Source organism: Misgurnus anguillicaudatus, chromosome 21 (assembly GCF_027580225.2).
Source record: "Misgurnus anguillicaudatus chromosome 21, ASM2758022v2, whole genome shotgun sequence".
NCBI lineage: Eukaryota > Metazoa > Chordata > Actinopteri > Cypriniformes > Cobitidae > Misgurnus > Misgurnus anguillicaudatus.
Genome location: NC_073357.2, coordinates 53,827,690 through 53,846,426, shown reverse-complemented (window position 1 = coordinate 53,846,426; position 18,737 = coordinate 53,827,690). Strand labels below are relative to the sequence as shown.

At 35.7% G+C, this 18,737-nt stretch overlaps 2 protein-coding genes across 3 annotated transcripts; both read left to right on the top strand.

Annotated features, from left to right (window-relative positions):
* The first annotated feature begins 381 nt into the window (after positions 1 to 381).
* On the top strand, positions 382 to 10,579 carry kars1 (lysyl-tRNA synthetase 1). 2 transcript variants are annotated; one of them, XM_055213259.2, is made up of 15 exons: positions 386 to 537; positions 2,722 to 2,852; positions 2,995 to 3,136; positions 3,224 to 3,389; positions 5,373 to 5,466; positions 5,555 to 5,741; positions 6,063 to 6,188; positions 7,707 to 7,826; positions 7,935 to 8,097; positions 8,643 to 8,816; positions 8,898 to 8,983; positions 9,311 to 9,396; positions 9,484 to 9,610; positions 9,919 to 10,062; positions 10,163 to 10,579. In XM_055213259.2, exons 2-15 carry the CDS (start codon positions 2,734 to 2,736, stop codon positions 10,235 to 10,237), a joined length of 1,809 nt encoding a protein of 602 aa, XP_055069234.2. In that variant the 5' UTR covers positions 386 to 537; positions 2,722 to 2,733; the 3' UTR covers positions 10,238 to 10,579. The 2 variants fall into 2 exon arrangements, with proteins under 2 accessions (XP_055069244.2, XP_055069234.2); XM_055213269.2 differs by lacking the exon at positions 2,722 to 2,852 and having other exon boundaries at positions 382 to 537.
* A 1,328-nt stretch (positions 10,580 to 11,907) lies between these two features.
* On the top strand, positions 11,908 to 17,266 carry gcshb (glycine cleavage system protein H (aminomethyl carrier), b). The gene is made up of 5 exons (XM_055213280.2): positions 11,908 to 12,120; positions 13,790 to 13,869; positions 16,764 to 16,827; positions 16,908 to 17,039; positions 17,135 to 17,266. Exons 1-5 carry the CDS (start codon positions 11,970 to 11,972, stop codon positions 17,230 to 17,232), a joined length of 525 nt encoding a protein of 174 aa, XP_055069255.2. The 5' UTR covers positions 11,908 to 11,969; the 3' UTR covers positions 17,233 to 17,266.
* The last annotated feature ends 1,471 nt before the right edge of the window (positions 17,267 to 18,737 follow it).

Sequence of the window (18,737 nt, the reverse complement as noted above, 5' to 3'; positions counted from 1 at the left end):
TGATTGTGTGAGTGTAATCGGGCTTAACAATAAGGAGCTTTAAATGTGGGTTTCTTGTTTTGTAATATGGACTTTATACACAAAAATGACATTTTCTAAATAAATACTTTATTTTTTTTTTTTTTATATATAAAAACTTAGATAAATTCATGAAAACAATCATATCTCAAATATCGTTCCCTAACAATGTTACAAAAAATGAAAAGAAAAAACACAGATGTAATAAAAAAAAGAAAAGCATTACACTTAAATCAAATCTTGGTATTTTATTATTATGTATAAATGTATATTTATAATTTTGTTGTCATATAGAATCAACAAGAACTGACGCAACCACTGACGCAACCCAACGCAACGCTACTTTTACTATGAAATGTTGGTTAAACATTAGCCATTATATGTTGGTGTTGTTTTAATGTTCGGCTTCACGCGCTAAGCTCGCGGTCAGTCAGTGGAGTCAGTGTTGCGTGTTCAGCGGTTGAGGGTAAAGAAGATGGCAGACGGGGCTGTTGTGGATGGAGAGAAACTCAGCAAAAAGTATGTGAAATTAGTATTACAACACTAGGCCCACTGTACACCTAAACGGGGTTTAAGAGAAGTTTTTGATTGTTTGTATGGCTTGTCTATATTCCACGACACAATGCTTTTTAGTTTCGCTTTAATGGAATGCATGACAGGCAACGTGGTTAGACAGGTCTGACAGCGTGTTTTGATGCATATTCATAATTTGTGATATTTGGGCCTAGACTTCGCTTAAATCATAACAAATTTCGCAAACTGTTCAGTCTCTTATTTGTATGTAAGTTACATTCTCAAACAAACAGTCTAACCGGTGTTTGTAGCGCTCCGGAAGATAACTTAATTTCCCATCATACCTTGCGCGGCATTGATTTTACAGTCATTTTAACAATTCATATTCGTCAAACAAATACATTTTTAAAATGTTCGACTTAAAGAAATATATACTGTGTACGAACAAATATCTGTGCTATTATTGAACGTATTTAAAATGTTGTCCCACAGCAAGTCTCCTCTCTCTCTCTCTCTCTCTCTCTCTCTCTCTCTCTCTCTCTCTCTGTGTGTTGATAGACAATTCGTATTTATCTTTTTATTTATATGACAGTTTGTAAGCCCTTGACAGTTTTGTTATTTTGTAATTGTTTTATGATCTTTCCATTTTGCTTTTATTTTCGTTTATGCAAACAAGTTCCTCTTTCCAGTTTGTCAGGTTTTTCGGAATGTATTCTAGACATGTAAAATAATATTTGAAAAAAATATGTATTTAAAATCTATTTAACGTAATTTAACAATTAGATTGTCAATGCCATGTGTAATAAATGGTCTTTGGTTCACGTTTGGACCTAACACATGAGGCATCATTTGCTGTACCAGAAAGAACTTTACTGAATACCAAAGTGACAACAATTGGTCACTTAACATCAAATAGCAGGACTTGATTTTAAAGATGTGTACACAGTTGCTGAGCATTTAAAGATCAAATCATGACGCATTGTAACAAAAGCACTTAAAAGTTGCAGATCAGCTCTTACTGATGTTTTATCAGGGAAAGAATTGTATAAGATTTGTGTTGACGTGCGTATTAAGAACTTTTTAATTAATAGGTGTGATACAAACGTTGGATAGAGGTTCTTAAAATTGATGATAATTAAAAACCAGAATGGAGAGTCTTATACAAGTCACCATTGATAAAAAAAAAAGGGTGGAGGCTGTTGCATGGTGCAGTTGCAGTTAATGCCTTTGTGTCTTTGTTTAATGATGATTGTAATGAAGGTTGTCCCCTTTGTCCACAAAAAGAAACCTTTTTCATGCATTCATGCACTGTGAAAGGCTAAAACCTTTATTTGATATATTGGGAATGCTTTTTATTTCTATTAATGTGCTGTTTTCAATGAAAATATTTATTTGTGGTTTTAAGTATTTAAGAAGTTGTAAACAAAAATCTCAGTTGTTGAATTTTTTGCTTGGTCAGGCAAAAATGGCAATTTATGCCACTAGAAAAGAAAAAATTGAGACCAATGTTTTCTGTGACTTAGTAGCTGTTTTTTCAAGACTTGTTTCCAGAATTTTGATTGTTTCCATTACTATAAATTAATTCATGATCTTTCACTGTTTGAATCAATTTGGTGCATTAATGGGACTCTCTGTGAGATTGTTGAAGAAGAGTTGCATTTTTCTTTTTGGTAGGTTGATTTTTTTTCCTTCTCTTCCTTTTCTGGAATAGGTGATGTGTTGTAGTCTGTTCCATTTTATGTAATAAATGTTTTTTGAAAAATCAAAAAAAATCTCTCTCTCTCTCTCTTTGTGTGTTGATAGACAATTTTTATTATCTTTTAATATTTATCTTTTTATTTATATGACAGTTTGTAAGCCCTTGACAGTTTTGTTATTTTGTTATTGTTGTATGATCTTTCCATTTTGGTTTTATTTTCGTTTATACAAACAAGTTCCTCTTTCCAGTTTGTCAGGTTTTTCGGAATGTATTCTAGACATGTAAAATAATATTTGAAAAATATATTTATTTAAAATCTATTTAACGTAATTTAACAATTAGTGTGTCAATGCCATGTGTAATAAATGTCATAGTGCCATGGTAATACACTAATCTGATATTGCCCGTTGCGTGTACCATGGTAGGACCACAGTAATTTTTGTAAGGGTGCAATAAATCTGACCCTTATTTTTTCTTGATTTATCAAATAGGACACTCGCATCATGTTGACTTTGGTCAGAATATGCAGGCTGCACGCGTGCAGGTTGCAGAAGTTTGCTCGTCCCTGCTCTCAATCCCAGCCTTTGCTTGTACAAGGAAGTCGCTGGAGAAGTGACAAAAGGTTGGTGGCGTTTTCATTTAATGAGAAAAACGACCAACCTTTTGTCACTAAATAAACTTCCTGTGGAGACTTCCGTAGCATGCATGTGTTTGTACTATGACATTGAGTGTCAAGGTTGATCTTATTGCTCGTGTGTTTCTAGTGAGCTGAAACGGCGAATGAAAGCTGAGAAGAAAGCAGCTGAGAAGGATGCCAAGGCTAAAGAACAGCAGGAACCGAAGCAGACCACTGACAAATCGGAGCAAAGCGCTTATGGGGCTGATGAGGAAACTTTGGATCCAAACGTATGTTATTATGAAAGTAAAGTTTTTCTGGTTAAAACAATGACATGAAGACAACAGGTTAGTTATAGCTCTTTGTTTTTTATGCAGCAATACTTCAAGATACGTTCACAAGCCATTCAAGCCTTGAAGGGAACTTCTGAAGATCCGTACCCTCACAAATTCCATGTGGATTTATCGCTTACAGACTTTATAGAGAAATATAATCACCTACAACCAGGAGACCACTTGACGGATGTTGTTCTCAATGTATCAGGTAAATGCTTTCTGTGTGTATTTGATGTAAAGAAACATTTCGGGTTCAAAACAACCCATATCAATATGCAAGTTACATGCATACAAACATAACTTATGCAAAGTACAAAATCTATCACTGGGAAGGAAAAGGTCCTAATATCTGTGAGGTACTATTATGTACCGTTGAGGTACAAATATACACTCTTTAGATACATGTGTACTTCTTGTTACATCCCAGTGGCAGCATTTTTACCTTTTTCTTAAGAGTGTACATGCCTTTTTGAAGTTTAATAGCCTAAAAAAGATGCCTTAAACGGGACACTCCACTTTTTTTTAAATATGCTCATTTTCCAGCTCCCCTAGAGTTAAATATTTGATTTTTACTGTTTTGGAATCCATTCAGCTGATCTCTGGGTCTGGCGCTACCACATTTAGCATAGCTTAGCATAATCAATTGAATCTGATTAGACCATTAGCATCGCACTAAAAAATAACTAAAGAGTTTTGATATTTTTCCTATTTAAAACTTGACTCTTGTGTAGTTATATTGTGTACTAAGACCGACAGAAAATTTAAAGTTGCGATTTTAATATATAATCAAGGACTTTGCTGCTGTAACATGGCTGCAGGAGGCGCAATAATATTACGGAGCAGCCGAAAATATTCTCTTTAGTAACTTTCAATGGCAGGGGACTATTTTCGGGCAGTGTGTAATATCACTACCCTCCTGCAGCCATGTTACATCAGCAAAGTCACGGATTATTACACCAGAATGAGAGTATAGTTCCTAGTGATATCTGCCTAGAAAATCGCAACTTTTAATTTTCTGTCGGTCTTAGTACACGATGTGGCTACAGAAGAGTCAAGTTTTAAATAGGAAAAATGTCCAAGCTCTTTGGTTGTTTGTTGGCGCGATGCTAGTGGTCTGGTCAGATTCAATGGATTATGCTCAGCTATGCTAAAAGTGCTAGCGCCAGACCCGGAGATCAGCTGAATGAATTCCAAAATGGTAAAAATCAAATGTTTAACTTGAGGTTGGGCGATATGCCCAAAAAAATTATCAAGAGAACGTTTTCCATATCAGTCGATATCGATAATTATCATGATAAATGACAAGTCTTTATTACTGACAAATTTAAAGGCAGATTTTTGCTCCTGAATGAAAGTTGTAAAAACCAGACAGTTAATAATGGGTTTAAACTACTTTTTATTCAGAACATGACAAATACTAAAATCTTTTTTTAATGTTCAGGCATCTGTATTAAATGTGAAATATATTTGTAATGAAATCAACACATTTCTGACACACAAAGCAGCAGGCTACTGTCACTTTAAGACCCAAGACAGACTGCTTTAAGTTTCAATATACTGAGTAACATCCAGCTGTTTATGTTGACTTAAACAAGAAAGAAAACTTAGTTCAGTGATCACACGTGTGTTTTACATATACGAGCTATACACGCTTGATAAATGGATGTCAAGAGCGTCACCTTGCTGTATATTCACTGCAGTGGTGGATCTGCTGTTTTTTCTCAGTTTCCTCAATTTGTAAATGTCCTGTAAATATACTTTTAAGCTGTGCGGACGTGTGCGCGCAAGGCGGACGCTGAAAGAAAGTACAGTATACTGTACCTAATTTGTCTGCTGTGTTCTGGGCTTTGACGAACCCTGTTTGCACGTCCAATATTACACAAAAGGAACATGTTTCCGCGCATTTGGATTCCGTGATTCCGTCCGCGTTATATATTTTCAAAAAAAGTGGAGTATCCCTTTAAAAGATTTAGGCAACTTTACATTTCTGTTTTCACTGTATACAGAAGAATAAATATACTGCAACAAAACACAGATTTCTGATAACTTTCACTGCGAATATAAATAAACGTAAGCACAATTGTTGTTTTTTCCAAAATTAAGGACAGTTCCCTCCGTTTTTGTTAAATCGGAACATTTCTCCAAGTTAGTTAATTCTTATTTTCTTCATTTTGTTGTTTTTACTTCAAAGGTCGTGTACATGCTAAGAGGGCTTCGGGTGCCAAGCTGCTGTTTTATGACCTGCGTGGGGAGGGAGTCAAATTGCAGGTCATGGCAAACTCCAGGTCTGATTCACTGCTTTTACAATCTGCTTATTTTAGGATTGCGTGTTTCGAAAGCTGATTACTTCACTTCATTTCGGTTTTAATTTAGGAGCTACAAATCAGAAGAAGATTTTTTCCACATCAACAACAAATTAAGACGCGGGGACATCATCGGTGTTCGTGGTAATCCTGGCAAAACTAAAAAGGGCGAGTTGAGCATCATCCCAGTTGAGATGACACTGTTGTCTCCATGTCTTCATATGCTTCCCCACCTTCACTTTGGCCTAAAAGACAAGGTCACTTTCCATATTTTGAATAGGCTTTATGCCCAGCTGCACTACTTCCTGAACTTCAGCCAGCTCCTTGTTTCCTGTCTGCCATTATTGGACAAACTGATTAATCCAGGTGTGTCTGATTATTGTTGTTGTGACTACTGAGGTCAGGCACACCTGGATTAATCAGTTTGTCCAAAAATGGCAGACAGGAAACAAGGAGCTGGCTGAAGTTCAGGAAGTAGTGCAGCTGGGCATAAAGCCTATTACCGCATGTATAAATAAGATAAAGATGTGTTAACATAAGATTAAAGGTTGATCAATATATGTATTTTGTTCCCACAGGAAACCAGGTTTAGACAACGATATTTGGACCTGATTCTGAATGACCCTGTGAGACAGAAGTTTATTACTCGTTCCAAGATTATCACCTATCTCCGCAGCTTTCTGGATGAGCTTGGCTTTCTTGAGGTAAGATTATTGTCCACAAGGGGGAGATATCTGCAAAGAGAAGACATTTAAGTTGAGCACAATGCTCTACCATTAGAGCTATAGGAACACTAGCTCAGTAGTTCTCAACCTGTTTCACTTCAAGGCCCCCTTATTGTCCACAACAATATGTGAAGACCCCTCACTTACTCAATTTCTCCCGAGTAGAGCATTCTAGAGCTTGGCATGACTAGATCTGTTCCAAAAAATTATCAAACAATAAGTAATGTATAGATTATATGTTTTTTTAGCTTATTCAATGCTTTTGTCTTATTTTTAATTATTTTAAGTCATTTTAGGCTCCCTTGTAAATCTGTTGGGGCCCCCTGGTTGAGAAACACGGCACTAGCTGCTAGCTTTAATTTAGTAGTCTAGTTATGCATTTGAACCATACTTAAATGCTACATGAATATGAAATGTGTCATTTTTATGTTAAAATACTGCCTTATGTCCTGGCTTATGCCCCAGTTTAGCATGCAGGAATTTTTTGGATTTGGGGATGCATAACGATTAATCACGATAAATCTATAGCAGAATATACATTTTTGTTTACATCATATGTGTGTGTGTGAACTGTGTAAAATAACTTTGTATAGATAAATGCACACACATGCATGTGTATATATATTTAAGAAATGTTTACTTGTGTATTTCAGTGCTGGGCAAAGATTAATCGCATACAAAATAAAAGTGTTTTTTGGCATAATATATGAGTGTGTGCTCTTTGTAATTATTATGTATATATAAATACACACACATTCATGTATGTATTTAAGTATATGTGTATATATATATATATATATATATTTATATTTTTAGATATTTTATATTATATATTAATAAAAAAAAAATCTTAAATGAATATATGTATGTATGTGTGTGTATTTATATACCGGTATACATAATAATTGCACACAATACCCACACACATATATTATGCAAAAAACCCACTTTTATTCTGTATGCGATTAATCACGATTAATCTTTGCCCAGCACATACATTTGTATATTTATGTATAATTTATATTATATATAAATATATATACTTAATATACAAAATATATTATACACAATTCGCACACATATATGATGTAAACTTTCATTCTGCTGTAGATTAATCGCGATTAATCGTTATGCATCTCTAGTTGGATTTCTCATATTCTTAATTAAGTAGTTCCCCCATAAAATTACCCCATAAATTACTCCATCATAGATGTATATGACTTGCTTCAGACAAACACATTCAGTTTCATTTTATTATATATTTTCCTGGCTCTTCCTAGCTTTGTAATGCATACTGTATGTCTTCTGTCACCATTCAATGTATTACAAATCTAGGATATTATTTAAAGTAACTCTGATTGTGTTTGCCTGAAAGAAAGAAGTATTAATATAGAATGGCATTAAGGTGGGTAAATTATAGGGTAATTTTCCTTTTTAATACTATTTATTTAATGCCTTACTGAAACTGTTTTTATATATGGACATCTTTTTTTATAGATTGAGACTCCCATGATGAACGTAATACCTGGTGGTGCTGTGGCTAAACCGTTTATAACCCACCACAATGAGCTGAATATGAAACTCTACATGAGAATCGCCCCTGAGCTTTACCACAAGGTAAATATGTTGCTTCGGTATCTGGTGATCTGTAATATTTCCCATTCCCGTTTAATTCTTACTAAACATGTTATTCATCTCACATGTTTATGTCCGTCATGATTTCAGATGTTGGTAGTCGGAGGCATTGATCGTGTTTATGAGGTTGGCCGTCAGTTCCGTAACGAAGGCATTGATCTCACCCACAACCCAGAGTTCACCACATGCGAGTTTTATATGGCTTACGCAGACTATAACGATCTGATGGAAATCACAGAGAAGCTTCTCTCAGGTTTAATAAACTTCCTTACCAGTATACTTTTTTATCTCATTTATATCATACATTTTGTGTAACTATCCCTTTACCTTGATCTTGCTGTTATGTAAAAAAGGCATTTGAATATTTGGGGATTTACATACTTAGGGCACTACGCAATATCATTGCGCCTTATGCAGCCATGGTAGAGCAGCAAAGTCCTTGATTATTACACCAAAATGAGAGTATAGTTCCTAGCAATATCTGCCTAGAAATCCCAACTTTTAATCTTCTATTGGTCTTAGTACACGATGTAACTACAGAAGAGTCCAATTTTTCTTATTTAAAACATCTAAACTTTTTGCTTATTTTTGAGCGCGATGCTAATGGTCTAATCAAAGTCAATGGATTGTGCTAAGCTATGCTAAAAGTAGTACCGCCAGATCGGAGATCAGCTGAATGGATTCCAAAATGGTAAAAATCAAATGCTTAACTCTAGGTGAGCTGGAAAATGAGTATCCCTTTAATATTAGCCATTTAAAAACCCATATTGTTAACAATGTGTTGTCTTTGTTGTACAGGAATGGTGAAGCACATTACAGGAGGTTACAAGGTCACCTATCATCCTGATGGTCCAGAGGGAGAGGCCCATGAAATTGACTTCACTCCTCCATTTAGACGGATCAGTATGACTCATGACCTGGAGAAGGAAATGGGAGTGAAGTTTCCAGCTCCAGAGACCTATGACAGTGATGGTGAGGTTTACGATTAATACTGACAAATCTTGACACTGGATAGTTGCTGAACAACCGTTGACATGTTTATCTTTTCATCAGAAACGCGCAAATTCTTCGATGAGCTTTGTGCTCAGAAAGAAGTTGAATGTCCTCCTCCTAGAACAACCGCACGTCTTCTTGATAAGGTACAGAGAGAAACCTCCTACCATCCTGGAAATAAACTAATTTGTGGTCATGTTCTACTTTAAAATATACCATAAGTAAGGAATTATTGATGACGGGTTGTTTTGAATTATTTGAGCCTTAATTATTCTGCTTATACCACAGTTACCACAGACATTATTAAGACATTGCTCTGGTGGATATTTTAAGACATTTGACTGGTCAGGTGTGCGTTTATTGAAAAATAATTCATACCCGTGGAACATTTCTCAGCCAATCAGAATAAAGCATTTAACAGCCCCAGATAATAAACACACACATTCATTTTGCAATTTGTTTTTATTGATAAGCTGGTAGGAGATTTCCTGGAGGTCAAGTGCATCAATCCCACCTTCATCTGTGATCACCCACAGATCATGAGTCCTCTAGCAAAATGGTGAGCTTGCTTCGCTTATAGTTCATAGTTAAATTCAACAGTCATAAATGTAACACATCTGTTTTGGTGTTTCTTTGTCTTGTACAGGCACAGATCTGAGAAAGGTCTAACTGAGCGCTTTGAGCTTTTCGTGATGAAGAAGGAGATTTGCAATGCTTACACTGAGTTGAACGATCCGGTCCGACAAAGAGAACTGTTTGAGCAGCAGGCTCAGGTGAAATTAAACTACCAAATATCTCATTTAATTAATAAATCTTAATATTTTCCCAGCTCTTTTATATTTGCATGCATTATGTTTATGTCTAGTCTTAGTCACTAGTTTTTAATAACTTAATTCTGTCTTTGAATGGTTTGTATTATCATGCATTTTTTGGGATGTTTTATGGTTAGCAATAATATTAAAATAATGACTTTGAGGTTGTATAGATGTTGCCCCTTGTTTTCTAACTTACTAACTATAAATTTTTGTTTCAGTAAAGTCAAGATGATCTCCAGCATTAGTAAATGTTTTTATGTCCACAGGCCAAGGCAGAAGGTGATGATGAGGCGATGGTTGTCGATGAGACCTTCTGCACCGCTTTGGAGTATGGCCTTCCGCCCACTGCAGGATGGGGCATGGGCATTGATCGTCTCGCCATGTTCCTCACAGACTCCAACAATATCAAGGTACTCTTTATTTTGAAGTAAATTTTAGATGCACCAGTAAAACTTTGATCTTTCTGCAATCTGGTTTGATAAATCATGTCAATCGTGTGCTCTATTTTAGGAGGTGCTCCTCTTCCCTGCCATGAAGCCTGAAGACAATAAACCAGCTCCAACTGCAGAGGGCACATCGGTGTAACATTGATACAGACTTCATCTGCTGCAGCACAAAGGGCCAAGCTATTGTCACTATTAAGGGTTAAATACTGAATATTAAGACCTATGCACTGTCCATACTTGAGGTGTTTTCAGCTGTTGTTTTAATGTACGGCTCACTGTTTTATGGAAAATGGGAAACCCGTTGTCCTTTCTCTGTTTTCCATTGTGATTTTCTGCAGTTTTGTGGCCTGGGTCTATTGAACGAATATTGTATTTCATCTACATTTGGGTGTTTTATGATCTTCTGTCCAGGTGTATTTTTAAAAAAATCTTACAATGGCTGTACAATTGAATCATTAAATAAATACATAGGCAGATCTAACAGTGTTTTTCATTCATTTCATAAATGCAAGTCCTTTTTTATCTTATCCTATACAAATAACAAAACATCCTGGATTACAAGAGTACCTTTCAGGGATGCAACCGACTATCATTACTGCTAAATTCAATTTTAGAAGCTAGAATTGTTTGAAATAATGTTACACATTTTGATAATATTAAGGTTAAAGCAACACCAAAGAGTTTTTTTTACCTTAAAATAACGTTTCCAAAAAGGTTTCAGTCGTTCATCCACTTGAAACAGGGTGAACGACACTTTCACATTCGCTTTGCAGCCCTCTATCAGCCAAAACCGCACTAAAGAAGTTTCCAACCATCGGGTCGGGGTCCTGTAGGTCCAATGAAAACTACAAAAACTTGCTTTAATTACGGCAGACCTACAATCCAATCAGAGCCAGCTATGCTGCATAGGCTAAATTATTTACGACAGTGGTAATGGACAATTCCATTTCTAACCTGTAGGGGGAGCAAAGAGCAAAAACTAGTGTTGCTTTAAATGCTCAACAAAAGTATTATAAGTTTTAAAGAGGACATTTCACATGACTTTTTTTAGATGCCAAATAAGTCCCCAGAGTACATATGTTAAGTTTTAGCTCAAAATACCATATAGATAATTTATTAAAGCATATTAAAATTGCCACTGCGTAGGTGTGAGCAAAAATTTGCTGTTTTTGGGTGTATCCTTTTAAATGCAAATGAGCTGATCTCTGCACTAAATGGCAGTGCCGTGGTTGGATAGTGCAGATTAAGGGGTGGTATTATCCCCTTCTGAAATCACAAGGGGAGCCAATGAATAATGAATATATTACTGGGTGCAAATCAGTTCTATATACTATACATTACTTGTGTATATAAGGGGTCCCAATAAGTGTGAATACCATTGCATTACATGAAATATCAAGGCCAGTTTTATTTACTTAATGAATCCACTTAAACTTAGAGAAACTTGAGGCAAAATAACACAGTATAGTCATCTCTGTAGTACTACAGTTTACTAAAATAAATAATACATTTTTCATGTGGGTGATTCTAAAAATATTTTTCTATTAATCTATTTTACCCTGTACTACAAACAAATCATCAGTTGTGCAAAGGTTTTCATCGTGCTTGGACTTTGTCTAATAGCTCGTTTTGTCCGTGCTAATCTTCTTTTAACAATAGGTGTGTCCGACTGCACGCGAAGTTGCGCAGATATCGCGAGAGGCTCTTTTTTTAATGACATTTGGATAGCCCTCGCGATACTGCGACGTCAAACACCGATTGGTCTGCGCAGTCAAACACACCTCTGCGATGTCCTGCGGGCGCGCGCTTCTCCCTCTGTCGCGCGCACGGTCAAGTGCATCGCGCTGTTATTTTATGGTGAAGCGGTGAAGATGGCGATGTGCGTGGCGCTCCGGTGCGTTTCGGCAAACTTTTCGGCAGTGGTTCCCCTGCTCGCGAGAGCGGCACACAAGTCGACGTGCCAATTTTTTCAGGGATCAAACGTCCTGAGGACGATATACACGAGCGCGCGGCTCTCGGGAGGTAAAACTTTAGTGAACTTCAATCCTAAACCATACTAACGTTACCTCAGCCATTCCTGTTTGCTTTTTGGTCTTTTAAAAGAGAGCCCAAGTTAATGTTGAATTGTTTGGGGGATTAGAAGTGCAAAACTGTAACTTTAGTTTTATTAAATGGTTTAGCAGGCTTGTAAAGTAAGACTTTGATATTTGTTCACAATAACGGATTTTTTCTGTCGATGCCGTTTTATTGCTTTCATTTCACAGCTTGTTCACAGACTTATTCCTGTTTTTAAATTAAGTTTTGTACCCTTTATGAAAATGAACCATGGTTTCAATATAGTATAATGAAATGATTATGTTTTTGTCAGATTGAATGCCATTACCAGAGTTTGACTACAAATATCATCGTTAATTTAACGTTATGTGAACTATAGAGAGAGCATTGGAAAGTTATCGTGATTTAACTACAAATAAAACAAAACAAAACATGATGGTTACGATATTTAAACCATGGTATTTTTTCCTACTAGTAAGTTATTCTTTCTCTTTAAACTGGCTCGTGCATGGTTAATTATTGCAAACGTCACGCTCCCGTGCCCCTAAATTCACAGATCCTTATATTGTACGTTTTACTATTTTACCATTACAAAATCAGGCTTATTAAAGTTAACCAGGGTTCAGTTTATTCCCCCTGAAGTTTAATCAGACGCCCCTGACTTTGAAAGCAAGTGAAATCTGCCCCATTCCCCAAAATCTGTGTTTATTAAATGATACAAGATGTGATGCATGACATTCATTAATACATATTGCTTTAGACTTTCCGTCAAATGCCTCCAGATCAGAAACCACATGAGGACTTGTCTAGCCAAACTGTATGGAGGCCAGCCATGCTTCAGCATTCAGCTCTGTTCACAATCTGGTTTAAACCTGTATTTCTTCTGCATGGGCTGATGCTTGAGTATGAAGCATTTGATTCATTGCACCTCTGGGAGACCTTCGTGACTGCAGTTCAGGCTCTATATTGGTGTGATGTCTTCACTCGAATGGAAAACAAATTGTTATCTGTTTGCATTAGATTTAAAATAATATCAAGTGTTACAGTAGCTCTACTGGTAAAGCACTATGTTTGCTATGCAAAGGTCATGAGTGAAATTCCCAGAGAAGACACATACTGATATGTTTTCCTTGAATGTCACTTCGGATAAATCACCTGCCAAATGCATAAATGTAAATGTGACCTGAAACATTCAGTAGTTTTATAATACTAAATACTAACGTGATACCGCTTGTAGTTTCACCACAAGAAGCTTTGTTAGCTGTTTTAAATGGGATTGAAAAACCTTTTGATCTTTACACAAAACAACAAGAGTAAATGTATAGTAGTTGTGTCGTTTTGAGAAAATGTCATAACTTATCAGCATGCCTCAACCTGATTTTTCTACTACAGCTCCCTCCACCCTCAATGATTGTGCAATGTTTTACTGTTGTGTTCAGTGCGATGATATGAACTCGTAGATCAAAACTCACTGAAGTGACAGGGCAAGACTTTAGATCTGTTGCATCATTAACTTTATGATGAAATTGGCAAATGTTCAACTGTAATCTGCTGAGAAGTTAATAAATACTGTATATAAAGAATGGGTCATTGCCATGTTGTTAATAGATCACTCTGTTGTTTAATATCTCCACAGCTTTGAAGTTTACAGACAAGCATGAGTGGGTACGAGTGGAAGGTGGCATAGGTACGGTTGGCATCAGCAACTTTGCTCAGGTTTGTTGCATTTAAATCTCTGTAAATAGATGTTTGCAAATGTGACCCTGGACCACAGAATCAGTCATAAGGGACAAATATTTTGAAATAAAGTTGAATAAATAAGCTTTCCAAGAATGCGTGGTTTGTTAGGATCAATGTTGAGGTAACGCATTACAAGTAACGTGCATTACATAATAATATAACTTTTCTGAAGTAAAGAGTAAAGTAACACATTACTTCAGTTTAAGTAATTCAATTTAAAAATAAAACAATGTACTGAATTAAACTGAACATATCAACGTAGAATTACGCGCACTGTGCGCCTGAGCGGTAATTGTTTTAGTCAGAAACGGAGATGGCAGGCCAGAACTTGACATTTTTGAGATCATAATAGCACCTGCAAGGCCTGAAAGAGATCAAGCCTCAGCCAAGTAAGAAAAAGTAACACAAAAGTAACGTAATCATTACTTTCCATGAAAAGTAACGCAGTTAGTTACTTTTTTAGGGAGTAGCTTAATATTGTAACGCATTACTTTTAAAAGTAACTTTCCCCAACACTGTTAGAATATTTTGCCAAGATTGGAAAACCTGGAATCTGGGGATGCAAAGAAATCTAACTATTGAGAAAATCACATTTAAAGTTGTCCAAATGAAGTCCTTAGCAACTGCATCCACTCACAAAAATAAAGTTTTTATATAGGAAATGTGCAAAATATCTTCTCTTCGTGGAACATGATATTTACATGATATCCTAATGATTTTTGGCATAAAAGACAAATTGATAATTTTGACCCATAAAATGTATTGTTGGCTATTGCTAAATATACCTGTGTGACTCAAGGTTTTGTGGTCCTGGGTCACAAATGTTGTCCAAAAATGTTTATTCTTTAAAGGGACATTCCACTTTTTTTGAAAATATGCTCATTTTCCAGCTCCCCTAGAGTTAAACATTTGATTCTTACCGTTTTGGAATCCATTCAGCTGATCTCCGGGTCTGGCGCTATCACTTTTAGCATAGCTTAGCACAATCCATTGAATCTGATTAGACCATTAGCATCTCGCTAAAAAATAACCAAAGAGTTTCAATATTTTTCCTATTTAAAACTTGACTCTTCTGTAGTTACATCGTGTACTAAGACTGTGATTTTCTAGGCAGATATGGCTAGGAACTATACTCTCAAACTAGCGTAATAATCAGTGACTTTGTTGATGTAACATGGTTGCAGCAGGCGTAGTGATATTACGCACTGCCCAAAAATAGTCTCCTTCGTTATTTTTAGTGGCAGGGGACTATTTTCGGGCAGTGCGTAATATCACTACGCCTGCTGCAGCCATGTTACATCAGCAAAGTCCTTGATTATTACGCCAGAATGAGAGTATAGTCCTAATCATATCCGCCTAGAAAATCGCAACTTTTAATTTTCCGTCGGTCTTAGTACATGATGTAACTACAAAACTATTTTTTTTTTGAACTCTTTAGTTATTTTTAGCGAGATGCTAATGGTCTAATCAGATTCAATGGATTATGCTAAGCTATGCTAAAAGTGGTAGCGCCAGACCCAGAGATCAGCTGAATGGATTCCAAAACGGTAAGAATCAAATGTTTAACTCTAGGGGGGCTGGAAAATGATTTTTTCAAAAAAAAGTGGAATGTCCCTTTAATGTACTATAGTCTATGGTCCTGATAAAGTCTAGTATTTATTAATGAATAATGTACCTTAAATGCATTATAAAAAGTGTTTTGCAAACTTTCTGTAATATGACTTTTTTCAAATATAGTGTGGGATTTAATTACATTTATTTTTTGTGTATCCAGCAAGATGTTGCACTGTAAATATGCCTGGGTAATTTCTGACCCATGTTTGGGAAATTTTGGACAGATGGGTTCAAATTGACCCAATGCTGGGTTGTTATAACCCATGATTGCATAAAAACTATGCACTGTCAGAAAAATGGTCCCTGTTTGTACATGCATATTAGGAACTTTTTAAAGGGATAGTTCACCCGAAAAAGGAAAATTCTGCCATCATGTACTCACTCTCCTGTTGTTACAAATCCGCAAAAATTTCTTTGTTCTGATAAACACGAAGGAAGATATTGTGAGAAATGTTTGTAACCAAACTGTTTGTGGACCCCATTCACTTCCATAATAGGATACATAAAATCTATAGAAGTAAATGGGGTCCACCAACGGGTTGGTTACAAACATTTCTCAAAATATCTTCCTATGTGTTCATCAGAACAAAGAAATTTATTCAAGTAACAACATGAGAGTGAGTAAATGATGACAGAATTTTCCTTTTAGGGTGAACTATCCCTTTAAAGGGTACTGCCCCAGTGATGGCTTGGGATAATTGTTTTTACCATTTTATTCAGTGTATATATGTTGTTTGTGGTTGGGGTAACAATAAGAGGGGTTTGGCTTAAAGCAGGGGTGTATAATCCTACTCCTGGAGGGTCGGTGTGTCTGCAGAGTTTTGTTTCAACCCTAATTAAACACACCTGATCTAGCCAATCCAGGTCTTAGGCAGACACATAAACTTTCAGGCAGATGTGCTGAGGGAAGTTTCAGCTAAACTCTGCAGGACACCGGCCCTTCAGGACCGAATTTGGACACCTTTGGCCTAAAGTGATGTTGTGTTTGAGATGAAGTTTATCAATTTTGATGAAAGATATTGTAGATTCCCTTGAAATAACATGAACATTAATTAAACACAATAAGCCAAAAACATGCACCAAGACTGTTTTACAGAAGGAAATGCTGTCAGTTTAACTTCCGTGTTGACTTTTAAAAATAACAGTGTTCTTTTTATACTGTTTTTTGCAATAATTAGGTTTATTGGTTAAGTTTGCTTACAAATGATCTTCCTTTAGTGTAATGTGTTTTGACACCACCTCATCTTTTTCTACAGGAAGCATTAGGCGATGTTGTCTACTGTGGGCTTCCAGAACTGGGAACAAAGCTTGAACAAATGGGTGAGAATCTGTATCATTTGAAATTGAAGTTTTATTTCTTTTTGTTACAGAACAAGAAACATGACTAGTTTTTCTTTCAGAGGAGTTTGGCGTTTTAGAAAGTGTCAAAGCTGCGAGCGAGTTATTTTCTCCACTCACTGGAGAGATAACCGAAATCAACACAAAGCTAGCAGATAGCCCTGGACTAGTAAATACAGACTGCTACGAAGGTGGTGAGTACAGCCGTTTATCTCTTTTTGGATCCATAAAGCAAATCATTCGACTATGTCCAATAAACCCCTAAAAAAAGCTTTTTTCCATCTTCCAGGCTGGTTAGTTAAGATGACCCTAGAGAAACCTGCAGAACTTGATGCCCTCATGGACGAAGCTGCTTATGAAAAATTTGTCAAATCCCTTGATTCATAAAGATGTTCAAAAACATGATTTGATATTAACACTACAGAGTCTTTAATAATTAATAATGGCTACTTTACAATGTCAGTGTTACTACTAATACAAATCTTTGAAAGCTATTTATTTCAATTATCTAATTTCTTCCCACACCAAAATAATCTTTTGTATTGTGGTAGTTTAACTAAACTTTGTATTTTGTGGTTTTAAAAGCCAAATATTTGAAAGGGCTTATGCATACAGTTTGAGGTGCTTTACATGGACTTAAAAATATGTTCATGGTTTTGCTGATTGTCTTCAACAGTGTGTTTGTCAGTGTAACGTGTGTGACATTGATATAAACACATCATGCAATAAAACTGTGATTAAAAAAATATGACTTTGATCTACAGCTTTCTTTAACTCTGGCTCATCAATTGCTTTTTTGCTGATAACACTGAAGTACTTTTGTGTTGAATTTGCAAAGGAATAGTTAGCCAAATATAAAACATGCATGTATTACTTATTCATCCTCATGAACACTATTTTCTTTATTGAAATGGCATAATTTTTTAAATTGTTGATACCATATTTTAAATACATGATCAGTTTAACTATTAATACAGATTATTTATTTTAGGTACCTTTTAAATATCAAGTATGCTATGCAAAGTATAACCTAATCATGTTTTAATGCACTTAATATTTGCATATGACATATCAAGGGATGAGAACCAGAACGGCAAGAAGTGACATTTTGAATGAAATGGAAATAATCAAATGAAAGCTCTTGAAGTGAATTCAAAAGTTAAAAGATTAGTACACAAATGGTATTTTTTGTTCTGGCCCTGTTGTAAAGTTGGTGAAATATCACTTATGTTTGCTTGATCTAATTCAATTAGCATTTTGTTTTATTATCGCACAGTTTCTGTTCAGAGCTTTTCCCTTTACCTTGATGCTGAGATTTGTGTTGGGACTAAAATGTGCATGTGGACAATAGCACCATGACCAAGCTAAAGCCCAGCACACCTTGACCTTTGCCCTTAGATTAAGACACAAATGAGTTTCAGTGTTTTAGTGATCAATGATTAATGAAGTGGTGATCAATGTTTCATATGTGTGGTTTGACTTTTTTCATGCTATCTCAAGAAATGTCTGAAACCTGTGCTTCTTGTCAAGCTTTTCACATGTAGGAATAGTTTTTGGCCAGAAAGATGTTTATTGAGATGTGTGTAATATTTGGCAACTGTATCCGAAACATCTGCACATTTAAGACTGTCAATAATGATCTATATTAGTTGAATCTTTATCTATAAAACATCCATCTAATGTAAGTATCAATAGAGCATCATATAATAACAAACCCGTGTATATAAGCGTGCGGCCCCCTTGTGTACGGTGCATTCCTTTGCGGCCCCCCAAAGAAAATTTGTGACAAAAAACTGTTCTAAAACTCAACATTTAATAAAAAAACATTAAATTATACAAAAAAGTAGTGCTTTTGGTTAGGTTTTTTTTTTATATTTAATTTAAATAAATTA